At 36.8% G+C, this 24,599-nt stretch overlaps 1 protein-coding gene across 2 annotated transcripts in view; it reads right to left on the bottom strand.

Moving 5' to 3' along the window:
- Window positions 1-24,599, bottom strand: part of LOC565832 (uncharacterized) — a 46,089-nt gene extending 21,490 nt beyond the window's left edge. Inside the window, exons 1-9 of one of the 2 annotated variants that reach the window (XM_068223926.2) lie at window positions 23,223-24,599; window positions 21,250-22,134; window positions 20,928-21,092; window positions 20,629-20,726; window positions 20,478-20,528; window positions 19,393-19,774; window positions 19,133-19,309; window positions 18,812-18,926; window positions 16,726-18,641 (exon numbers count right to left, since the gene is read on the bottom strand). In XM_068223926.2, the coding sequence (XP_068080027.1) occupies window positions 18,602-18,641; window positions 18,812-18,926; window positions 19,133-19,309; window positions 19,393-19,774; window positions 20,478-20,528; window positions 20,629-20,726; window positions 20,928-21,092; window positions 21,250-22,134; window positions 23,223-23,352 (2,043 nt within the window). In that variant the 5' untranslated portion in view covers window positions 23,353-24,599 and the 3' untranslated portion in view covers window positions 16,726-18,601. Of the gene's footprint in view, window positions 1-16,725; window positions 18,642-18,811; window positions 18,927-19,132; window positions 19,310-19,392; window positions 19,775-20,477; window positions 20,529-20,628; window positions 20,727-20,927; window positions 21,093-21,249; window positions 22,135-23,222 lie in introns of those variants that run through there. The other variant, XM_073914533.1, reaches the window with a different exon arrangement.

The raw sequence follows: 24,599 nt of genomic DNA, 5'->3' as shown, positions 1-24,599 counted from the left end.
GAAATAGATACTGGAAATAGATAGAATACAAGTTTTTCTTCTTTAATTCGTTGCTCTTTAGCTAATGTGCTGCTAAACTTTCTCATATATTTTCCTATTTCACATTTTAAAAGTTCCCAATTACTACTAAATATTTTTTCTTCTTTAGCTTTATTCCAATAAAAAGTTATCTGTCTTTCTAATTCTTGTTTTACCTCATTTAGTTTAAGTAAAGAGCTATTCATTTTCCAGTATGAGTTATATTTCATATTTAGGTTAGGGGACAAATTAATATTGATCGAAATCAATTCATGGTCAGTTAGAGGGGTCGGACAAATTTTGACATCAATGTAATTTTTATCAATATTATTTGACACTAGCCAAAAATCAATTCTGGACCGTCTAGAACCATCTTTATTGCTCCAAGTGTATTCTAAGTCAGTTGGGTGTTTTTCCCTCCATACATCAATAAGGTCCAATCGATTCATAAACAATTTTAAATTAGAATGCAGCACTGAAGTTTTACAAGGAGGCCATCTGTCCCTGATCTCATTTAAAACAACATTAAAGTCGCCTCCTAAAATTAGGAAAGCATTAGGAAATTTAGAAACCCAGTAAAGAATTTTTTTCAAAGTGATCATTTTAATATTATTTTTTAAATATTATTTTAATAATATTATACATATTTTAAAATTAATAATACAAAATGACCATTTTCATGACGCTCTGAAAACAAAACTTCACCTCTGAAATTATTCTTTAAGCAGGAAACCCCAGCCGAACGCTCTGAACCGTGAGATAGCCAGACATCACCGCCCCATTGTGACCGCCAAAAATTCTCTGTAGTAATAGAATGTGACTCTTGAATAAAAACAAAGTCAGAATTAAAACGTTTCGTAAACAAAAATAAGGCCTTACATTTAACATTATCCCTTAAACCCCTGACATTCAAAGAAATGATAGAAAGTGACATAAAACTTATAACATAAACCTTATAACCTACAAGTTGTGATTCTAATTAACGAGATTTACAAAAGGTCAGTAACGTTATTTTCACATGGCACCATCAAAAAGTCTTTAAACGCAAATAAACAAGTATTTTGTCATACTGCTTGGTTCGTCATAATAAAAAAGGTGGATTCGCAACGAAATTCTCAAGGTGAAATTACACAAAAAAAGTCCTCAGTAACGTTTGCTCATAAAGAATTATTGATGATTATTTTTAAAGTCCTTAAAGAGGTAATTAAAGAGAGGCAGTTAAAGAAGCCTGTCGAGGATGTTTTAAATGTCGAGGATGATTTCTCCTTCTCCCTTCACAAAAGCTTTAGCTCCTATAAAGTAGGCTATTTTCCCAGCCTTGCGTGTTTTTTGCACCTCTGGCCAGAGTTTCATTCTTCTTTCATGGGCACTTTTAGGAAGGTCTTCTTTGAAACGCATCTCTTTTTCCCGCAAAAAGGAAGACGTTTTGGCGGCTTTCCAGACAGCATCTCTGATTGTGCGCGAGGGGAACTGGATAATGACGTCTCTAGGTTTGTTGTTGTTGCCATTCTGCGCTGGTCTTTAAAGGCGATGAGCAACATCGATACTTCCCAATAGCTTTACTTTCTCCGTGGGTAAGAGTGTCTGACAGATTTTAGCAGCTTAGTTGTGAATATCCTCGTTAATTTTCTCTGGAATACCAACAAGCCTGAGGTTACGTCGCCTTGTGTATGTTTCTAAATCTTCCAGCCGCCTTTGCATTTGAATTACTGGTTCCTCAACTCGAGTTATTCGTGTGTCACCTTTGTCACTACAGAGTGTAGTTCAGAAGACATGGTGTAAACTTGGAAACTCCTCTTCGGTTATACAAAACGAATCCTCCTCGCTCATAGCAACGTAGTCGTGGCCGCCGCTAGCCTGAGATCATGTGCTATTACTTACAGTCTTAACTTTTTCAAAGAGAGCCAACAGTCCACGCTTTCGACCTATAGTAAAGCCAGAGCTAATTAGCAAGATTATAATGAGGCAATGCAGCTAGATGATTCGAAAAAAGCTTATTTGCGGCATATATAAAAATGTTTGGTGCCTGAGCGCAAAATTACGTCTACTCAGGTCGCCATCTTAGACCAACCCTACAGCGTACCTTTTTGTACTAATTCCAAATCGAAACAGCCATATTTGTCATTTCATTGCTTTCCCAGCAATTAAACTATTCAGAGGCGTTGGATTTGGGCTATTCGGAGAGATGAGGGGTGGAATTTACTGTGAGGAAGGGCAGCACTTTTGTGTGTGCTATGCACTTCACGGAGTATGAAGTTCACGTCCATCCACAGTCCGGTCGCAAATTTCTTACACCACAGGCTGTGCCTTCGAGGTTTTTATGGAACAACTGGAGAGAGGTTAAATCGCGTCAGACGAGGACTGCAAAAAGCACGGTCTGTTATGAGCAGGGGGAAAAACACCACTGTCAAGAGTGATATCACAGTAATTAATTATTAGTTAAACAGAAAGTATATTGCATTATATTTAGTAATATGAAATTACTAGCATAGTTATGTCGTGGAGCATTGGTATTGTGTTGCATAAACGTTACTTTAGTCTTTTAGTAATTTCCCGTTTAAATGCATAACTTACCATTAGTACATTTAAACCCACTTATAACATTTTCATCAGTTCTGCTTTAAACTACCTGAACCACCCATTTCAAGCAGTTTAATTAAAGGGATAGTTCAGAATTAAAATTGTCATTACATACTCATGCCCAGTTTTTCTACAAAGGCAATTTTGTTAGAATGTCAGTAATTCATTAATTATAGTAGTAAATCAGTTTTAATGTCTATTTGTTTACTGACATTCTTCAAAATACCCAAATCTTCTGTAATGTTAAGACAAATAAATAAATAAATAAATACATAAATAAATAAATACAGGCTTGGAAAAACCTGAGGGTGAGTAAATTATGACATAATTGCCAAATTGGGGGGGGGGGACTGATAAGGGATAGCAAAGATATTTAAAGTCGAAAACAAATGTACAATAATTGAATTGAAAAGTACAATAATTGAATTAAGAATTTACAGTCATGTTGTATACTGTTAAATTGCACAAAACTGTAATGATAAAATACCAATTTTTTCACCTTTATGAGAAATGTTCTCCAATAATACATTTTCATGTTTAACGTTTACCATATGCACTTTTTTTTTTAATTAGGTGCTCTTGATAAGGCACTGGAAAAAATAAAGGAGCTGGAGGAACTGGTGGCAAGTCTTAATACCTCAGGAGCCCTGCTAGATACATGGTGCGTGTCTGATGTTGACTTTCATGAGGTTTCCAAACAAAAACATCTTTTTTGTTTTTTGGAGATCTATTGAGCCATCAGCATCCCATATTGTGTACTGGTCCAAAGCTAAGAGGGTTGTAATTTCAACTGCAGAGAAAGAGGTTGTGATGCCAAGCCTCAAGTGCAAGTTGCAACTCATTGATGAGTTTTTCATGTTTTGCCTGCGTGTTGCTGTTGGTCTTAGAGAGAGAGTTTTGGCTGAAATATTTAAACTTAGTACTTCTACAGTGAGTCGCGTTGTAATAACATGGTCAAACTACTTATAGCTTGTGTTGGGATCAATTCAAATCTGGATGACCCAGGAGCTGGTGCGACGGACAATGCCTGTGAAATTTCAGCGGTACTGCCCAAATGTGAGGATCATTATGGACCATCATGGACGGACCAATCGGATTCCATACTTCAAGACAGCGTGTGACTACGACATTGACGTGTACGTCGCATGAACATCCGGAAAGCTACGGGCTCAAATGGCATCCCTGGACGTGTACCTAAAGCATGCACACACCAGCAGACGGGAGTTTTCATGGACATCTTTAACCTCTCGCTCTCGGTCTCTGGTTCCCACATACTTTAAGACAGCTACTATTGTGCCCACGCCGAAATCAGCTAAAACCACATGCTTGAATGACTGATATCCAGTCGCTTTGACACCCATCTTCAGCAAGTGCTTTGAGAAGCTGATTAAAAAGCACATCTGCTCTGTACTGCCCGCTCACACTGACCCTCTGCAATTTGAATACAGGAATAACCGCTTCACTGATGATGCAATTGCTTTCACATTGCACACTGCTCTGTCTCACCTGGAAAACAAATCACATATTTGAGAATGCTGTTTGTGGGCTACAGCTCAGCATTCAACACCATAGTGCCTGCCAAGCAGGTGGTGAAGCTTCAGGATCTGGGTACACACAGCTCTCTGTGCAACTGAATCCTGGACTTCCTGTCAGGCAGACGCCAGGTGGTCAGAATGAACAACATTACCTCATCCACACTGATCCTCAACACTGGTGCTCCACAGGGCTGTGTTCTCTGCCCATTCCTGTACTTCATGTACACACATGACTATACAGACAAACACAGCTCCACTGTCATCGTTAAATTTTCTGATGACACAACAGTGGTGGGCCTAATCACTGATAATGATGAGACGGCCTACAGAGAGGAGGTGCACACTCTGACGCAGTGGTGTGAGGAAAACCACCTCTTACCGAACATCAGCAAAACCAAGGAGCTGTTGGTGGATTTCAGGAGAGAGAACAGAGAACACACCCCATCACCATCAACGGGACACCAGTGGAGACAGTCAGCACTTTCAAGTTTCTTGGAGTCCACATCGATGAGGATTTGACATGGACTGCTCAAACAGATGCAGTGCTGAGGAAGGCACAACAACGCCTCTTCTTCCTCAGGCATCTCAGGAGGTTTGGAATGAGCCTCCACATCCTCCGCTCGTTCTACACCTGCACTTTTTCCCATACTGATAAACTTGCGGTGAACTGTTATTGTGATTTTTTTTCTTCTCCAATTTACACGGTTGTTGTTACATGGTCCAATTTACAGCATGGATGTTGTAGTGTAATTAAAATACCTTCAGTTAAATAAACTTTAGCGACTTCCGGTTTCGATATGAGCGAGTAGCACGCACGTCAAGACAGCTCAAACTGAAGCTCACTGTGGAGCAACTAACTGAAAAATGCATAGACCTCGAAAGCCGCAGCGGAAGGCAAAATATACGCATACTGAACATTAAAGAGGGTGCTGAATTCGGAGTGAAGCCTAGAGATTTTGTTGCCCAACTCATGACAGAAACCTTGTCACTTGAGAAACCTCCACTTGTGGATCGTGCCCACCGAGCTCTACGCGCCCGATCTGGAAATGATGAACCACCTCGCGCTTTCATTTTGCGCCTGCATTATGTCCACAATATGGAAGAAATAATGCAAAAAGCGGCTAGGATGCAACAGATTGTCTTCAAGGTGTAAGAATTGAAATATTGCAAATATTCTGATGTCTTTGACAATTCAAAACATGAGCTGAAAACAGAGACTGGTAACTTCACAACTCAGCAAGGGGAATGCGGGAAAAACCAGTTCCTGCTGCATTTGCATCTGAGTCTGCTTCATCCCCCCAACTCACACATATGGTCATTTCAATGTTTGAATGTTCTAGAATTAACCAAACTGACTTTAACTATCATGTTTGATATCATTTGAAATGTCTCAGTGCGATTGGTACAATGGTCTCATTCTCTCAGAAATAGACATAATCAGAACAATAAATATATAACTTCAGGCATCTTTTGATCCACTGTGAGGGGTGTGACACTAAGTGTGAATGCCTTTTGTTATACATTCACACCCCCTTCCTTGAGGGAATTCTTGGATTATTTAAGGTAAGGACTAAGAAAAGCTCAGGGCGATTCTGCCTAACCAGATCAGCCCATAACATGGGGTCTGCCCCATGTTATGTATATTTCAAAGTCAGGTATGCATCTTTTCATCTTGGATTTATCTTTGATAATTTGATGTTTTGTATTGATCATTTATGAATTGACTGATTGAATTGGCATAATACATTTACCTGACTAATAAATTGTTATGTTTTGAATGATTCAAACAGAGTTCGTGTTATTATCTTTAGTAGATTGTGGTAATTTCATAGCACCACAAGCCCCTGTTCAGGTTAGTAGCGGACTAGAACACGGTAGACGGAGCATTGCGGCACGTTACACGATGTCTCTAGAGCTCCGACTAACAAATTGGCATTTATTCATGTATACTTAGGCTGTAAAAGGATATCTAAGGGGATAGTCCTTCACCCGATAAACTTTTAATACTATTTAGATAGTATAGTGATTATTCAAAGTTACTACTAGTTTAAGTACGACTGGTCTGCTTAATTCTATAGTAATGATCGTTATATGACTAAATAGCTCTGTCTGATTTAGGAGGTAGCAGACCTATGGGGACCGCATAAAAAATATCCTAATCTGAGTAAGTAGGGTTCTGCCTTTTTAGGATAGCGGTCAATCGCCCCTGTTTAGTGACCAAGACTGACATGCTTGTGCTTAAGAAATTGTATACTCGGCCGGTACAAGATTCAGGATGTTATAGAGATCCCAATGAACGAGAATAACATAAAATGATGAACCGAAGAGAATATTCAATCATAATCTAAAATAATGTGAAAGGAAACAAAATAACCTTCTCAATGTTTTATAATTGGAGTCAGATAAAACGAGGATAAACATATTAATATTCTAAACCACCTCATACTAAAATTGGAGTCAGATATGAGTTAAGTTTAATATAAATCAACATTGTGCACTGGAAAGACCGAACATGCAGTGAACCTTCATCCACCATTGGATACCGTCATTGGACCAACTGGGTGGACCCTACAAAATGGTGACCCATCTCCGTGATCTCCCAACTCAGGCGAGTTACGTCTTTCCAGCACAAAATGGATTTATATCAACCAAGAGGTTTGGATCTTCTATTCTATCTTCAGCTGCTGTGGTAAGTCAATTCTTCTTTGCCTATTAGAAATGTTGAGGGAAAGCTGGACGCACCCTATATAAACACATTGATAGAATGAGTCGGAAATGCTCAAAAATGTTAGACCGGAATGCGTTATCCGGTGGGGTTGAGAATTAGACAAAACCACTTTGATTATCAGGGACATGATAGCAGCAGTATAGATAAATGCCATCCCTTGCTCTGAAATCTCTTTGTCTGCTAGGCAGCAAGAGTTGAAGCTTAAAATTGGAATAACATCATCCAAATTATATTCTGGGACTCAGTGGAGAGTCATAAATTAGATCCTAAAAGTTTAAATCAAAAACTATCCATTGTTTTAAATCTACTGTTTTATAAAAAAGAGAATAATGGAAAAAAGGAAAACAGGAAAAAATGGTTTAAGATTTAAAAACAATTGTAAACTTTTAAATTGGATTAATAACAACAGTCTGTTTAAAGGCATTTGCATGTGAAAAATAAAGGTGAGCAGAACAGAATGATTTGATTGCAAAAAAAGACAAATAGGCTCTAATGAAAACTCTGCTTTTACAAATCAGAAATTTGTCATTTAAATTTAATGGTGATAAATTCAAATATGATGCTGATCAACTACACTGTAATCCCGAATAAGTTGACAAAACTCAAAAAAATTTGAGGCAATCAGTTATGTCAAATTTTTTAAGTTATGAAATTATCTATTTTAAGTGAACAGAAACATTAAGTTTTGAGTTTATTATACTTATATACTTATATTATTTATTATTGAGTTATACTCATGCAAGACACTTCAACTAACTTAAAATACCCAAATTACTCAACTTATACATTTTAATTGCAATTAACTTAATTATTTTAATTTTTCCAAACTTTAAATACTTAGTCACCCAGCTCATACATTTTAATACCAATTAACTTAATTGCTTTAATTTCTTTCAACTTTAAATACTTAAATCACCCAGCTGATAGCATTTTTTAAAGATTACATTTTTTCAAACTCAAAAATAAGAAAAAGTTCTGAATACTCATTAAGGTTAATTAAGATAAACGAATTTTAAAGATTTAAGTTAATAGAGCTCAATTCAATTAATTAGTTACAGCATTAGGGTTTACAGTGTAAAATATCCACTATACTTTAATTTAATCTCAAAACAGACTAAATATAAAAGAAATTCTAAGATTTTAACTTTAAATCAGCCCTTAGACCTCCTGATGGCTCAAACCTTTTCATATTCAAATGTCCTGACAGAGAGCAGAGAAATCTCACCTCAGTGATAATAAGATGCTCAGAATGTGTTTGCTGTATTTGCATAAAACAATAACATTCTTCCATTTGGCCACAAGCCTTTGCTGACCCTTTTGTTTTCCATGCAACTTACAGGCAAACACAGCCCTGATCACAAGATAAAAGCATTAAGCTAAAATGCACTGTTGTTTTAAAACACTCTCCAGAGACCAGATATAATTAAATTTTAATACTTACTATTTTTATTATAATATAATTACATTAGGAATAAACAATAATGTACATTATATTATAATTGCCAATTCATGGCACTAAAGACTAAAGATGAAACATCCATCTTGAGGAGGTTTGCTTTCTTTATGCTTAATGAAAACACTGACAGAACTACTATAGCATAACTGATTGTAAACCAATAAAATCCTCGCTGAAAAACACCACCTACAATTAAAATTTGATCAGAGAGTTAAACTCACCAGAAAAATAATGAAAGGGGGATGGATATGATAACATTCAGAGTTACCAAAGTTTTTATGGGTCAAAAGATCTAAGAATCTGTGAGTCACACCATAAAATGACAACCGTTAAGCAGAGAACACCAAAAGGGTGAAATGATTTCTGCCAACAGATCTGACTGTTAATGAGAGCAAAAAATGAACTATGGGTATCGGCCCATTAGATTGTGAACTGAAATTAATGAAAAATCATTGATTGATTCAGAAAAATGTCCCCAGCGGAACTGGGAGATAATGCTCAGAATACAGCAGACTGTATAAACAGGTGTTACACACTCACAATATTCTGAAATCAACAACAGCAATTCACATCTGACCAGCAACATCATGTGGCTTCCAGAATTAATATTGCAAGATGATGCATTAACATTAATTCCACATGATTGAATTTGAAACTGATGAAAATTCTAAAAATGGTTCTCTCTGCTTTTGTTCTCATCTTAGGCGGACCAATAACAAAGAACACTCCAGATCCGGTCCACATCAAACAAATACAAATGAGGGCAACAAAAGGTTAGGCCATAACCTGAGAGGCCAAAAGTCTTCCATCTTGCATCTCAAAGCAAGAACCCCTGTGGTGCTAACACCTCACCTGCAGTGAGTCCTCTGAAAAAAGTCTTTGATCAGTCATCAGAATAACAATTATCCACAGCTGATCTTATCAATGGATTCAGCATTGTAGGAGGCTTTGTGATTTCACAAAACAGAGACATGAAAGATCTCATAGTTAAAATCTTCCCAAATTGCTTAATAGCAATGGGACTAAAACCCTGGTTACCTAGAGGCGATAAAGAACTTTACTGCATTGTTCCTGCAAAGACCAATAGCAACAGACTCTATTGTCACGAATCCTGGTGGCATTTTTAAATTTGTTTTTATACTATACACATGTTAAACCACATGTCCTGTATGAAAATGGAATTAACTATGTTGAAATTCATGATATTTGTTTCTTTGATCTCCAAAAGTAGAAAACTCTGCTATCCCCTGTATAGCTGCAGTTTAAACTACAAACAGGAGTATAGAGTGTGATAATTAAATTAACCATGAAAATGCATTTTTTACAGGATCCAGCTTTGAACATTGCACCTTAACATGCTCCGTAAAAGATATTATATGGAATCAATTTGAGCCGGAACACACCTCATGTTCACATTCTTATGCTGGCTCCCTGCTAAGACAGGACTAAAATTTTGCAACACAATTATAAAAGTTGATTACCATTGTTCGGAGCATTACACTGACACACAGCCACAGGTAAACCCAGGCACATAGATAACACCTTAGTCTTCAAAGACCCAGGAGCCAAATCTCCTTAATTGAGATCGTTTGTCCATGTTTATACAAACAAAACACATTAGCCTCACACACATAGAACAGAATAATTAATCTGATGACAGACGAGACAACAAACACCCTCTGACACCCTCTGTCAGCTGAAAAGAAATTACACATTTGCATGGCTTTTACAACAAATTGATGGTATAAAACTTCAATAAAGGCGAATTTGCCGATAAATTTAAGGATAGATACACTGACTGTTATGAGGATGGTTGACAAACCAGAGGGCCCCTGGTTTTCCAATCTATCACCAATAACAGGTATAAGTGCTAAAGTGATTAAAATTAAACCGAAATGAGGACACTTCTAATAATCACTAGGACATTTAAATTTGACAAATACCATCAATTGTGTTCAAGCCCCCCCACACGCACATAAACACACACACACACACACACACACACACACACACACACACACACACACACACACACACACACACACACACACCACACAACATACACACACAAACACACACATTATTATAGATATACCTTCATAATTATGGTTAAATAATGTGATTACTATCATGTATGACAAATATCTTCACGTTTTTTTCATTTTGAAAATGAATGTCATTTATTTGAATGTATTGTCATGATGATATGTTTTATGATGCATACTGCTTGTTATACTGTTTTAATAAGTTGCACTGACCTTTTGATAGCTTTACCTTGAGTAATTCAAACCAAGAATATTTAATATTCTCCCTATCATTATACCCTATCTCAGTGGTGACAAAGACTTATCTGTTTTTGATTGGACCATTTAAACAGATTGAAAGAGACCTGAGACCAGTTGTACGACTCGCACTTGCTGACTTTTATGTTTTGATCATATATTTTATGCTTAACCTCATGACTTTCTCCAATGCAGAATGACACAAGTTCATAACTGTTCAATCGCTGAGCCATCAAGTTGCTGTTTAGGTGTCCGAGAGAAGGCAGTGTATACACACTGTAGACCCCCACATGCCGATGTCTGCATATCTGGAGATGACCAGATTCATCAGAAGAAGCAGACTATGAGAAGCCCACACGACGTGGACACTTTTGTCAGGGGAAGGACACAGTGGAAGCTATAAAGGCCTGTATGGACTGAATGAGCAGTGCATTCGGGTCAGGCTCATCAAAAGAGGTGAAAACGAGCCTGGACCTGTTTAGCTACCTGCTGAACACGACTTACAACTGATAATGCTGCAGAGACTGTCTTGAATTGCCCCTGAACGACCTCAACAAGGATACATAGTGACCCCATGGACACATTTATATCTGACCCACGGGATCAAATGGGGGTTATCTGTAAGAATTGAAATATTGCAAATATTCTGATGTCTTTGACAATTCAAAACATGAGCTGAAAACAGAGACTGGTAACTTCACAACTCAGCAAGGGGAATGCGGGAAAAACCAGTTCCTGCTGCATTTGCATCTGAGTCTGCTTCATCCCCCCAACTCACACATATGGTCATTTCAATGTTTGAATGTTCTAGAATTAACCAAACTGACTTTAACTATCATGTTTGATATCATTTGAAATGTCTCAGTGCGATTGGTACAATGGTCTCATTCTCTCAGAAATAGACATAATCAGAACAATAAATATATAACTTCAGGCATCTTTTGATCCACTGTGAGGGGTGTGACACTAAGTGTGAATGCCTTTTGTTATACATTCACACCCCCTTCCTTGAGGGAATTCTTGGATTATTTAAGGTAAGGACTAAGAAAAGCTCAGGGCGATTCTGCCTAACCAGATCAGCCCATAACATGGGGTCTGCCCCATGTTATGTATATTTCAAAGTCAGGTATGCATCTTTTCATCTTGGATTTATCTTTGATAATTTGATGTTTTGTATTGATCATTTATGAATTGACTGATTGAATTGGCATAATACATTTACCTGACTAATAAATTGTTATGTTTTGAATGATTCAAACAGAGTTCGTGTTATTATCTTTAGTAGATTGTGGTAATTTCATAGCACCACAAGCCCCTGTTCAGGTTAGTAGCGGACTAGAACACGGTAGACGGAGCATTGCGGCACGTTACACGATGTCTCTAGAGCTCCGACTAACAAATTGGCATTTATTCATGTATACTTAGGCTGTAAAAGGATATCTAAGGGGATAGTCCTTCACCCGATAAACTTTTAATACTATTTAGATAGTATAGTGATTATTCAAAGTTACTACTAGTTTAAGTACGACTGGTCTGCTTAATTCTATAGTAATGATCGTTATATGACTAAATAGCTCTGTCTGATTTAGGAGGTAGCAGACCTATGGGGACCGCATAAAAAATATCCTAATCTGAGTAAGTAGGGTTCTGCCTTTTTAGGATAGCGGTCAATCGCCCCTGTTTAGTGACCAAGACTGACATGCTTGTGCTTAAGAAATTGTATACTCGGCCGGTACAAGATTCAGGATGTTATAGAGATCCCAATGAACGAGAATAACATAAAATGATGAACCGAAGAGAATATTCAATCATAATCTAAAATAATGTGAAAGGAAACAAAATAACCTTCTCAATGTTTTATAATTGGAGTCAGATAAAACGAGGATAAACATATTAATATTCTAAACCATCTCATACTAAAATTGGAGTCAGATATGAGTTAAGTTTAATATAAATCAACATTGTGCACTGGAAAGACCGAACATGCAGTGAACCTTCATCCACCATTGGATACCGTCATTGGACCAACTGGGTGGACCCTACAAAGGCACAACGAATTAATATCTTTCCGGACTATCCACCTGCTGTGGTAAAACGACGCGCACGAGGGAGTTGCTGAAGGATAAACCAGGAGTGAAATACGGACTGCAATACCCTAAACAACTGAGGGTATCACACAACGACAAAGAGTTCTACTTTACCGACCCAGACAAAGTGGTTAGGTTTGCTGAAAGCAACTTTGAAATACCAGGAACAGTGTAAAGGATGTCAGACTCAAGATAAGTCAAGATAAGAATAACGTAACTGTTGAACTTTAATTTTGAGCATTATTCTCTAAAGGACTCTTGTTTCGTTATGTTATATTGAGATGTTCTTCAAAACTCTTTATTACGGAGCTGTGCTGCTGATGCGAGTTTGTTTTTGGAAGTTTAAGGTTTGATAATTTTGAAAGTAATTGTTTGTCTGTTTTTGACTAATGTTTATTGTTTATTTTATTTTATTTAATTTATTTTTTTTCGTGTGTAATTCCGTATCGTGCCGCGAGTTCTGGTTTGTCGGTTAGATGACGGGGTTAATGTTTAAGTTTCGGGAAAGGAGCCTGTTTAAGATACCTTATAGTAAACGAACAGTGAAGATTATTGATTTGATCTTTTTTAAATCAAGAAAAAATAACAACTAAATGTAATAGGAAGGGTCTCAAATTTGTCTCGTGGAATGTAAAAGGATTAAATCATCCGGTTAAGAGAAGCAAAACAATAGCGCATTTAAATTCTCTTTCCTCAGATATAATATTTTTGCAGGAAACTTATCTAAAAAAAAAATTCCAAAAATAAACTGAAGGGTAGCTGGATAGGACAGATATATCAATCCGATTTTTCAGTTAAATCTAGGGGGGTTGCTATTTTATTTAGAAAAGGGGTTCCATTTAAACTAAACAACCTGGAAACAGACAGGGAAGGACGCTACATCATTCTATCTGGTGAGATCTGTGGCTTATCAATTACGTTAATAAATTTGTACGGTCCAAACCATGACGAACCAGAATTTTTTAGAAAAATATTCTCTTTAATCCCCAAACTGTCCCAAACCAATCTTGTCATAGGCGGGGACTTTTATTGTGTCCTTGACGGATATCTTGATAGATCCTCGATTAAAATTGCCCCACATTCTAATTCATGACATTTTTTGAATGCTTTTATGGATAATTCTAATTTGGTTGACATATGGAGACTTATGTACCCAACTGAAAGGGATTATACATTTCACTCACATGTGCATAATGTATATACCCGTATTGATTTTTTTTTAGTAGACAGCAATCTCATTTCTAATGTTTTAAACTCTAAAATTCATGACATACTGATTTCAGACCACGCCCCTGTTTCATTTGAAGTCATTCTTGATCAAACATCTTTTACTCGTCCATTGTGGAGGATGGACCCTCAGTTAACAGCTGATCCTAAATTCATAGATTATATGAATTTGCAACTAAACATATTTTTTGATTGTAACGATAAGCCATCACCAGCATTACTCTGGGAAACGTTAAAAGCGTTTATAAGAGGTTGTGTTTTGTCATATCAAGGGTCCAAGAATAAACTATACAAAACAAAACTAAGTGATTTAGAAAAACAAATCCACCAGCTAGACATTGAAAATGCAATAAACCCCTCTTTAGATGTTTACAAGAAAATTTTACAGTTAAGGTATGAATACAATAATATAGTCTCTGCTAAAATTTATAGAACTTTTCATTATGTAAAACAGAAATATTTTGAATTTGGAGAGAAACCCCATAAATTACTAGCTAGACAGTTGCGCAAAATTGATAGTGAAAGAACAATCCATAAAATAAAAACCAAACATGGGACTCACTGTATCGCAAATAAAGAGATAAACAAATGTTTTAAGGAATTTTACTCAAAGTTATACTCCTCAGACACTGAGTTTGACTCACAAACAATGGACTTATTTCTTTATAAATGTAATCTCCCCAAGTTATCTCCAGAGGACAAAGCATGTCTTAATAAAAAACATTACTTTGGAGGAATTAAAGATCACTATAAATACTTTAAAAAACTGTAAAACTCCTGGTCCAGATGGGCTGCCTGCTGAACTATATAAAAAATTCGGCCACATACTTACTCCATATTTGCTTAAAACCTTTCAACAGGCATTAAAAACTGGACTACCTCCAACTTTCTCTGAGGCTATTATTACAGTAATTCCTAAAAAAGATAAAAATCCAGAAGAAGTTGAGGCGTATAGACCTATCTCTCTCCTCAATGTTGATCAAAAAATATTGTCTAAAACACTCGCTAATAGGCTCTGTAAATTTATCAATAAATTGGTTAACGTAGATCAGAATGGATTTATTCCAGGAAGAAGCACTATCCATAATATAAGAAGATTATTTAACATAATTTATCACCCTAAGGCAATCCGAGACAATTTGATTGTAATATCATTAGATGCCGAAAAGGCATTCGACCGAGTCGAGTGGGGTTACTTGTTCGCTGTCCTGGAGAAATTTGATTTGGGTGATGATTTTATAACTTGGATAAAAATTTTGTACAATAGTCCATTAGCATGTGTTTTAACAAATAGAACAATTTCAGACTCTTTTTATCTTAAAAGAGGAACCAGACAGGGTTGCCCTCTCTCGCCTCTTTTGTTCGCATTGATGGTAGAGCCTCTTGCAGAAGCCATTCGATCCAATTCTTGCATACATGGCTTTCATACTTCAAATACTATTAATAAAATAACATTGTATGCAGATGATATTTTGCTTTATATCACCCAACCACAAGTGAGTCTCCCAGCTGTACTCAAGATTATTAATACTTTTGGGAAGTTTTCTGGCTTTAAAGTTAATTTAGAAAAAAGTGAACTTATGCCCATTGGTTTAAAAGACCTATCTATAATACATGCTTCTCCATTTAAGGTGTCCACAGAAAAAAATTGTATACCTTGGAATTGTAGTTACTTGTAAATACTCTCTACTCTTCAAAGCTAATTTTAACCCCTTATTGTCTAAACTACAGAAGTGTATAGACTATTGGAAGACGCTCCCAATCTCTTTAATTGGCAGAATAAATGCGATAAAAATGATTTTTCTTCCTCAAATATTATATTTATTTCGTAATATTCCAATACTATTATCCAAGTCCTTCTTTAAGCACTGGGACTCCATTATTCTTCCGTTTCTGTGGAACTACAAAAGTCATAGAATTACTCAATTACAACAGAAATATAACCTTCCAAAAATACATTTTTTCAGATTTTTACAAATAAGAAATTACCTGCGCACACATAATGTTTCCCTAGAGGAGGTCCCGCCCTCAATTGCTGATGATTGTCTCACACAGTGCAGGGGACAAAAACATCAATTATCTCTAATTTATGAAAGGTTATTTGCAGCTAATGCCCCCACTACAAAGATGATCAGAGAAGAATGGGAACGAGAGTTTGGCATCAAAATTTCAGAAGAGATTTGGCAGAATAGCTTAGAGGACATTGATAAACAATCAATCAACACTAGATTATGCCTCATCCAGTTCAAGGTCTTACATAGGCTATATTTCTCCAAAAAGAAATTACTTAGGATTTTCCCCAACATATCTCCCATTTGTGATAAGTGCAAATCAGAGGAAGCTGATTTAGCTCATAGTTTTGTATTCTGTCATAAAATACAGGGATTCTGGAATGAGGTCTTTAAAGTGCTTTCAGATGTTCTTGATCAACATATAGATCCTGACCCAATGCTTATTATATTAGGACATTCTGATTATACATATGCATTGAGCTGTCCACAACAGAAATTCCTTGCATATTGTTTGATTACAGCCAAAAAGCTGCTATTGTTGTATTGGAAAAATTTAAATCCTCCAACTGCCAAACTATGGCTTGAAGAATTGATATCTACTCTGCACCTGGAACGAACAAGATTTATTTTAAAAGGCAATATTGGACAATTTCAGCAAATTTGGCGCCCTTTCTTTTATTGCTTCATGGGGAATTCTTCCCCCCAAAGCAATGTATTGTAACTAAAAGTTGTTTTGATTATCACTGTAGTGTATACTTACAGGCTGGGCTTGGGGTGTTTTTTTTTTTTTTTTTTTTTTTTGTAAATGTATGCATATCAGAAAGCTAATCCTGTGATTATTGTAAGTTTATTCAACAACCAAACAAAAAAACTTATTTGACAAAAAATAAACTTTAGCATTTATTTAGTTGCTCAAGCATAAAACGAGACAAAAAGCTTTTTACTCATGCACGCCCGTCAGAATCGGCAGGCTAGCGCAGCTCCATTGAATATACTTTGGGGAATAAATGCTCATATTATAAAAACATGGCAGGGGAAATGTAATTTAATCCAGTGCTTCTTGTACAATCTGAGACCCACTTTATATCGGATATCGCTCAGCCAGTGGAGATCGCTGATTTTTAAAAAGAACTGACCTTAAATGTGCAGATTTTTTCATTGACATACAGTTGACCGGAAGCAAATAACCCAGGTTACTGACAAATCCTAAGTCCTATTAGCATGCTTCGGCATATACCCTATCAACTTCCATTGTATTTGTTTTCCTACTATGGACATCAATGGTTACAGATTTTCAGATTTGTATCTTCTTCAGTGTTCAACAGAGGAAAGAACCTCATCGGTTTGGAAGCACTTGAGTAAATAGTTTAGGGAGAACTCTCTCATTAATTGAGTAAGGAGTCATTTAGAAAACTCACAGAAATGATGATCAGAGCTTCAGTTTGATTCACAGGATTTTATTTGACTTATTAACAATATATAAAAGCAGTTCATCACAAAACAATTCAAAGAACAATTCATTACAAAACAATCATGAACACTTAATTATAAAACAATCAGTCTCTCTTACGACAGAACACCAGATTCATTAATGAGGTAGAAAATAGTTGAGCAGATCTTTGATGACACTTTAGAGGAGAAAACTGTGACAGCACTGGTTTTCCTGATAGAGTTTCATCATTAATTCAGTTCAATTCATCTTCATTTCAAAGCAGCTTAACGTAGAAGTAAATTGAAACTGTGTCGGTCAAGTTTTCACAGTTGAAGTTCAGTTCAGTTCAGTGTGGTTTAATTGTCACTGCTGAAAGTCCAAACACTGAAGAGCAAATCCATCGATGCGCAGCTCCACAAGTCCCAACCAAGCAAGCCAGCGGCAACAGTGGCGAGGAACAAAACTTCACCAATTGACAAAAGTGAAGGAAAAAAACCTCGAGAGAAACCAGGCTCGGTTGGGCACGACCATTTCTCCTGTGGCCAAAGGTCTTGTGCAGAGCTGCGGTCTAGGCACCATTCATTACCATTATTGTCATTAGTTACTCACCTCATGTCCTTAGTTCATATTCATGTTTAGTTCATATTGAGAACACAAATTAAAACATTTGAGATGAAATCTGAGAGCTCTCTGACCCTCAAACCGCACGTTCAGAAGAGCGTCGCACTGCTGACGTTTAACCCAGAGGCCTGCGCGACTTCCTCTCATTTAAACAAAGCGTGGGCACATCTGAGGTAAACGTCAGCAGTGGACACACATACAGTGCAGGACAGAGCTCTCATGGTTTGATGATTTGATTTCATCTCAAATATTTTCATTTGTTTTCTGAAGATGAGGAAAGGTGTCAGGGGTTTGGAGCTACAGCTGTCATTTTTAAACGAAACTTCTTTATGCAGAAAGAAAAACACAAAAATAAAACAAAAATAATGACTTCAGAAGTCCTGTACTGCACTGGATGTGTGTCGCACTGCTGACGGATAACCCAGAGGCCTGCGCGACTTCCTCTCATTTAAACAAAGCGTGGGCACATCTGAGGTAAACGTCAGCAGTGCGACACACACACAGTGCAGGACAGAGCTCTCATCAACACACGTCATGAACTGACACTGAAGAAAAGTAAGATCTTAGGGGTTTGGAATGACATGAGGGAGTAATTAATAACCGATAATGCTAGTTTAGTGACTTTAATGATGCTTTCCTCTTCTTGGGATCTTTAGTTTTTTTCTAAAATGAAGAAAAACAAGCAGAAACAACACAAAGTTATTTAAGCAGTGATATGAAGGGCTGTCAAATAAGACTTGTGACTCTAAAAAAAGCAGAAGAGAAAACAACAGGAATAGCATGAAGCAAAGAAAGAATGAAGATGTAGTTTTGTGCTCGGTGTGTTCCTCTACCTCCTCTTGTTTAACTGCTGCGCAGGATTGAACCACTCGTGCTCTTCTACCTGATGTAACCTTAGCCGGTTAACTGGATTACGGATGAAACACTGGGAAATCAGGTCCTGGCATTCTGAAAAGTGACACAGAGTGTGAAATATGTCTGCATACTCAAGATCCATGAACGTGTTTAAATCTTCCTACATCAAATTACAAAACATCCACAATGAAATAACTGTAATATCTACAGTAACCATTATATTTAATCCTTTTTTACTCATGACTGACATATTTTATTCTGTCACTGAGGCTGAGATTTATCAGAGATGTCTTGATTACCTGTAGAGAACCTGGGGCGTATCTCAGCGGATTCAAACATTATTGAACGTTCGTCAGTAAAGGGCATATATGCATGCAAGATTTCATACAGCACGATGCCAATTGTCCAGACGTTTACTGGGTCAGCATAGAATATGGGGAGCGTGAAAACCTCAGGTGGCGTGCATATAGCAGCTCCTGTAAGAGAGACATTTTCAGAATTCAGTCATTTCATAAGACAATACTGTGAGCAAAGAATCTAACACAAAATGCCACCTCACCTTGATAATCATCGCTGTCGAAAGGCTCGCTGGTAATTGGCCAAGCACAACCAAAGTCGATTAATTTGAGCTGTAATCGGGATTTCGACACCAGGATGTTCTGCGTGTGTATATCTCCATGGAAAACTCCACGCTCAGTGCAGAACTTTACAGCTTGGATCAACTGACGCATTAACCGGCGTGCTCGCTTTTCACCAACGTCAAATGTTTCATTGATGTACTGTTCCAAGGTCTGGTATGACTCTGCGTACTCCAGACTGAGAATGAAGTTGTTCTCATTCTCAACCCAGTCGTGTAATCCGATGATGTTTGGACATTGCGGAGCATTCGCCAACTTAAGCATCACTGCCACTTCCGCGAGCACAGGTGTGGAATGACCATCCTAGAAAGAAAAACAGATTTCAAAGATATTACCAGAGCAGAATGGCACAAAAGTACAGCAACAAAATCTTCACTAAGTAAATAATCACTAAGCTCCATGTTTCGACAGGTTTGCTTGTATTTGAACATTTAATCATGCAGTTTAAGCTAAAAGAGGGCTCTACATGTGTGTGTTTTGTCCGTCTCTGTGGCTGAGCACATGCACACAACAGCATAAGCTCTCCTCAGCACTATTGAAGACATGAATGAATCATCTACACTCTAATAAATCAAGCACATCCCATGCTGCAAAAGTCACGCTACATGATTTCACTGATGTCCAAGTGAAACTGAGCTGTGTGTAGAAATAAAATAAAATATGCAGACTGCTTTACAAGGGGCCAGGATATGACGCAATGATCATTTTTATCTGCATAAATGTTAAATGAATTTTCATTAACTCCACAGCCCTACATTCATGTGTTCAAAACTAATCTCTGGGTTTATTTCTTCTGCTGAACACAAAAGAAGATATTTAATGTTGAAAACCAGTAAGCAGTGACTTTAAAAGTATTTTCTGTTTCTACAATGGAAGTCAGTGGCTCCCTGTTTCCAATATATCTGCTTTTGAGCTCAGTTTAAAATGGTCCAGACAGGGATGGGACAAGTGAAGGACGAGTAAATGGTCAGCACATTTTCACTGTTGTGTGAATTTTTCAACTTACAATGTCGAGATAGCGGTCGTCTTCATCCTTGTTGATAAACTTCAGGGCAACCTGCAGAGAAAAAACAACAAATTAAATTAAAGCAAACTAATTTAATATATTCAATAATCAGGAGGAAAATGTTGATTGAATTAAAAAAATAATTCTCTACCTTTACTCTTTTACGATGCTTGTAAGATGCCACAAACACCTGGCCAAAACCTCCTTCTCCAATCAAGGCTCCTACTTTAAAATCAGACAGATCTAATCCTGAAAAACACAGAAAACAAGCAGGGAGATTTACTTGGATTGTCTGGTATGAAACGGATCAAATAAATCACTCCTAGCTTTTGAATCTGGATTTAATGCAATAAGCTGAAAGCAGTAACTTCTATCAGAAATGCAGGAGTAAATTGATTACTAATTAATAATAATATGATTTACAGAAAATAGATGGAAATGATGACTTACCACGAGGAGGTCCAGAAGCCTTGTTAGCTTCCTTTAGCTCTGGTTGTGGCGTAAAATGCTGGACTATATCTGTGTCACAGCACAGGAAAGGGCGCGTTACAGCCTTCCATACTCTCTTAAAGAAAGCAGAGACTCTTTTCCCTTTCCTTCCTTTCTTGGGTTTTTCTAAAATGAAGAAAACAAACAGAAACATCTTCATGAACAGAGCTGCAGCTAGCAATTAATACACAATTAACAGCACAACAAATGACACTGTCTGATTTACAAGCTAAAAACAACAAAGCATAAAAATAACAGATGAACCAAATTCAGGATGACTCACCATCAGTCCCATCAATTTTAGAGGGGTGTTGAACAGACGGAGGCGACTCAGGACAGGCCGAATCTGCATCCGTCGTTTTCTTAATATTGGTGAGGCCATGGACACTGATTGGCTGAGGATCTTCCCAGATCTGGCCTGGCAGACACACTAGCTCAGTATCAACATGACCGGTCAGGGCCGTTGGTGACTCAGGATGGGCCGGATCTGCTGTTTGCTTGATCCTGGAGGGGCCCGGAACACTCAACGGCTGAGGATCTTCAAAGATCTGGCCTGGCAGCATCTGCTCAGGGTCAACATGATCTTCGATGATCGTTGACTTGATTCTGGATGGTCCTTCAACAGCCAACGACTCGAGGCGGTCACAGACCTGGACTGGCGGACACATCTGCTCAGGGTCAACATGATCTGTTAGGGCCGTTGAGGACTCAGGACGGGCCGGTTCTGCATTCGGCACATCTGCTGTTTGCTTGATGCTGAAGGGGCACGGAACACTCAACGGCTGAGGATCTTCACAGACCTGGACTGGCAGATGCATCTGCTCAGGGTCAACATGACCTGTGAGGACCGTCGAGGACTCAGGACGGGCCGGTTCTGCATTCGGCACATCTGCTGTTTGCTTGATGCTGAAGGGGCCCGGAACACTCAACGGCTGAGGATCTTCACAGACCTGGCCTGGCAGCCACACCGGCTCAAGGTCTGCATGTGCTGCGACGGTCCTGAAAGGACCTGGAACAGGCAGATGCTCAAAATCATCGACATCCGACTGTGGTTCAAAGGGAGCCACTCTGTTCCAGTCACCGCAAAGGAAAGGGCGCTTTACAGCCTTCCATGCTCTCTTAAAGAAAGCAGAGACTTTATTCCCTTTCCTCTTTTTCTCTGGGTTTTCTAAAATAAAGGAAATGAACAGGAAAATATTAGAAAACTCTTTTACCACAGGTTTAAAATAGACAAACTGCTGTAAATTAGACATATAAAAGACAATCACACAAAAGAAACAACAATAATAAATGTACAATTATAATAGAAAATGTTTGAAAACTGAATTTATTTTGTGGAATTGCAAATCATTTCTATGATGTAAAATGACAAACACAAGCTGACAAATAGTCGTCAAGTCATATGTCCATATTAGACATCAGGAAAAATCCTAAAAGCAACTATTTAGCAAAAATAAACATTTCACTCCTGCTCACACAAAATGCAAACTATTATAAGAACTGATTTTGAGTCAATATTCTGAGTTTTACCAGTTATAGTTTGAGCTATTTAACAATCACCATCACAATGTTTAATCAAATTCATTTGGCCTTTTATTTGTTTGTCAGTGGGTGCTACATCTACATCTACATTCTTCCTCAAGCACAACTTCTCCACCACAAAAAAAAAAAAAAACTAATAAAACTAAATCAACATTGTTCAGCTTTCCATTAGCAATCGTCAAACTCAAAGAGAACAATTTCTCTCGCTCTATATTTTTCTGTTATTATAATATTAATGAGAAAGTCAGAATGTGTGAATACAAAACCAACTTTACCTCAATTTTAATAATTCATCCCGATTGATCAAATGAAGACTTAAATATAATATTCTCACTCAGTTTGCTAAAATATCACAAATATTCCTCCACACACTATCAAAAATAAGAAAAATACTGTGCAGGTCTACACATAGGATTTAAATGAAAGTAATATTAAAATTATTTTTATCAGTAAAGTTAACAAGGCACAATTTCTGTTGAGTGGAAATGAGAAACTTAAAAGGCAGAATGTCAGTACATAAAATATCAGCAGCGCTCAAATCACAGTCAGAAAATATACAATATCAGAACTACACTAAACAATTACAAACATGAGAGGTTGAGTATTTGCCTTTTAAGTCAGTAAGTCGCCTTATATGGCGATATTATTATTATTATTGTACTTTTTATTAAACAATACGTGGGAATACAGCGTTTTTGTAAACTTTTATCTCACCTGTTGGGCTTCTCATCATGGTAGAAGATGTAGGAGAAGCCATCGTGTTACTTTGATGATTATCGTTGACAAATACAGGCTCAATCAAATTATCTCGAGTACAAAACACAGCTGACATGTTATTTGCCATTTGAGATGCAAAACAAGTCGCTAAAGTCGTTAATCACTGTTCACTGTACTCGTTCGTTTGTCACTCTGAGAAAATTCTGAACTTGTTCTGTCCTATGACGTAACGGCGTTCTATTTATGTCATCATAGGTGAAGTGAGCTACATTGCTTCTTTCAGACGCTTAAAAATTCAAGATATTTTTGTCACTATGAAGGTAAAACTGATATATCAGAGAACTACATTATTAACTTTTTTCTTTTGTATGGAAAATATTTTATTCATAAACAAAAATTCTCCAATTCGCAGCCCAATTTTTTTTACATTTTTTAATTGAAATTGATGTTTTTATTAATTCTCTTAGACTAGTTAATAACAAGAAAAGTGATAGATTCATGGATTATTATGATAAACATTTTTGAAATATCACAGATACATAAGTCCTTGTTTCCTCTTGCTGTATTTGTGTTATGTATGTAGCCTATCTCTGTTTAATAAAAAAAAATCTCTTTTGTTTCTCTTTTAATATAATTTTTTATGTTTATATTAGTTATCCTGATTTGTTATTATCATTACGTTTTTTTGTGTAAAATTGGATTTTGTATATTTTTTATTGAAGCAAATAAAAAATAAAATCGGTATCAAAAAAGAAGAAATAATAATAAATAAAAATCGGTGAGGTGAGCTGTGCAGGGTGATCCAGGACGGCGCTCTGCTCGGTCAAGTTTTGTTGAGCTCCACAACTCAGTTGCTGTTTCTGTCATATAATACATTTATAACAAATAAAGTGTGACATATACCGTAATGAAAGCTTCAGCAATTATTATTAAATTATATATATACAGAAATATCAGTATAAACTGCAGCTGAGCAGCACCAGCGAAGATACATTCATTATTTTTTACCAATAAATATATAAACCTGTATTAAATGTATTTATCAATAAATTTACAAACATGTATTAAAGTTTTATATCACAGTCAATAATAAGTGGACATTTGTGCTTCACATGTAAAAGGTTGAATAAGAAATATGAAAGGTTGGGCTAAAATAGTCTATAAATTATTAGTCCACAAGAGAAAGACAAAATGTTTTATGATTTATTAGGCAAATAACAAACCGAACCGCACAAATAACCTCACTAGAAATTGGCCATGTGAATATTAAAACAATAACAACAGTAATAATTATAATAATGTCCTTCCCTTTTAATGCCTCTCTTGTAAATAAGTCAAATTCACTGATAATGACGATCATTACATTATCGCTAA

Source organism: Danio rerio, chromosome 10 (assembly GCF_049306965.1).
Source record: "Danio rerio strain Tuebingen ecotype United States chromosome 10, GRCz12tu, whole genome shotgun sequence".
Taxonomy (NCBI): Eukaryota; Metazoa; Chordata; class Actinopteri; order Cypriniformes; family Danionidae; genus Danio; species Danio rerio.
The sequence above is the reverse complement of the archived record's forward strand: the minus strand, read 5'-3'. Positions and strand labels throughout refer to the sequence as shown.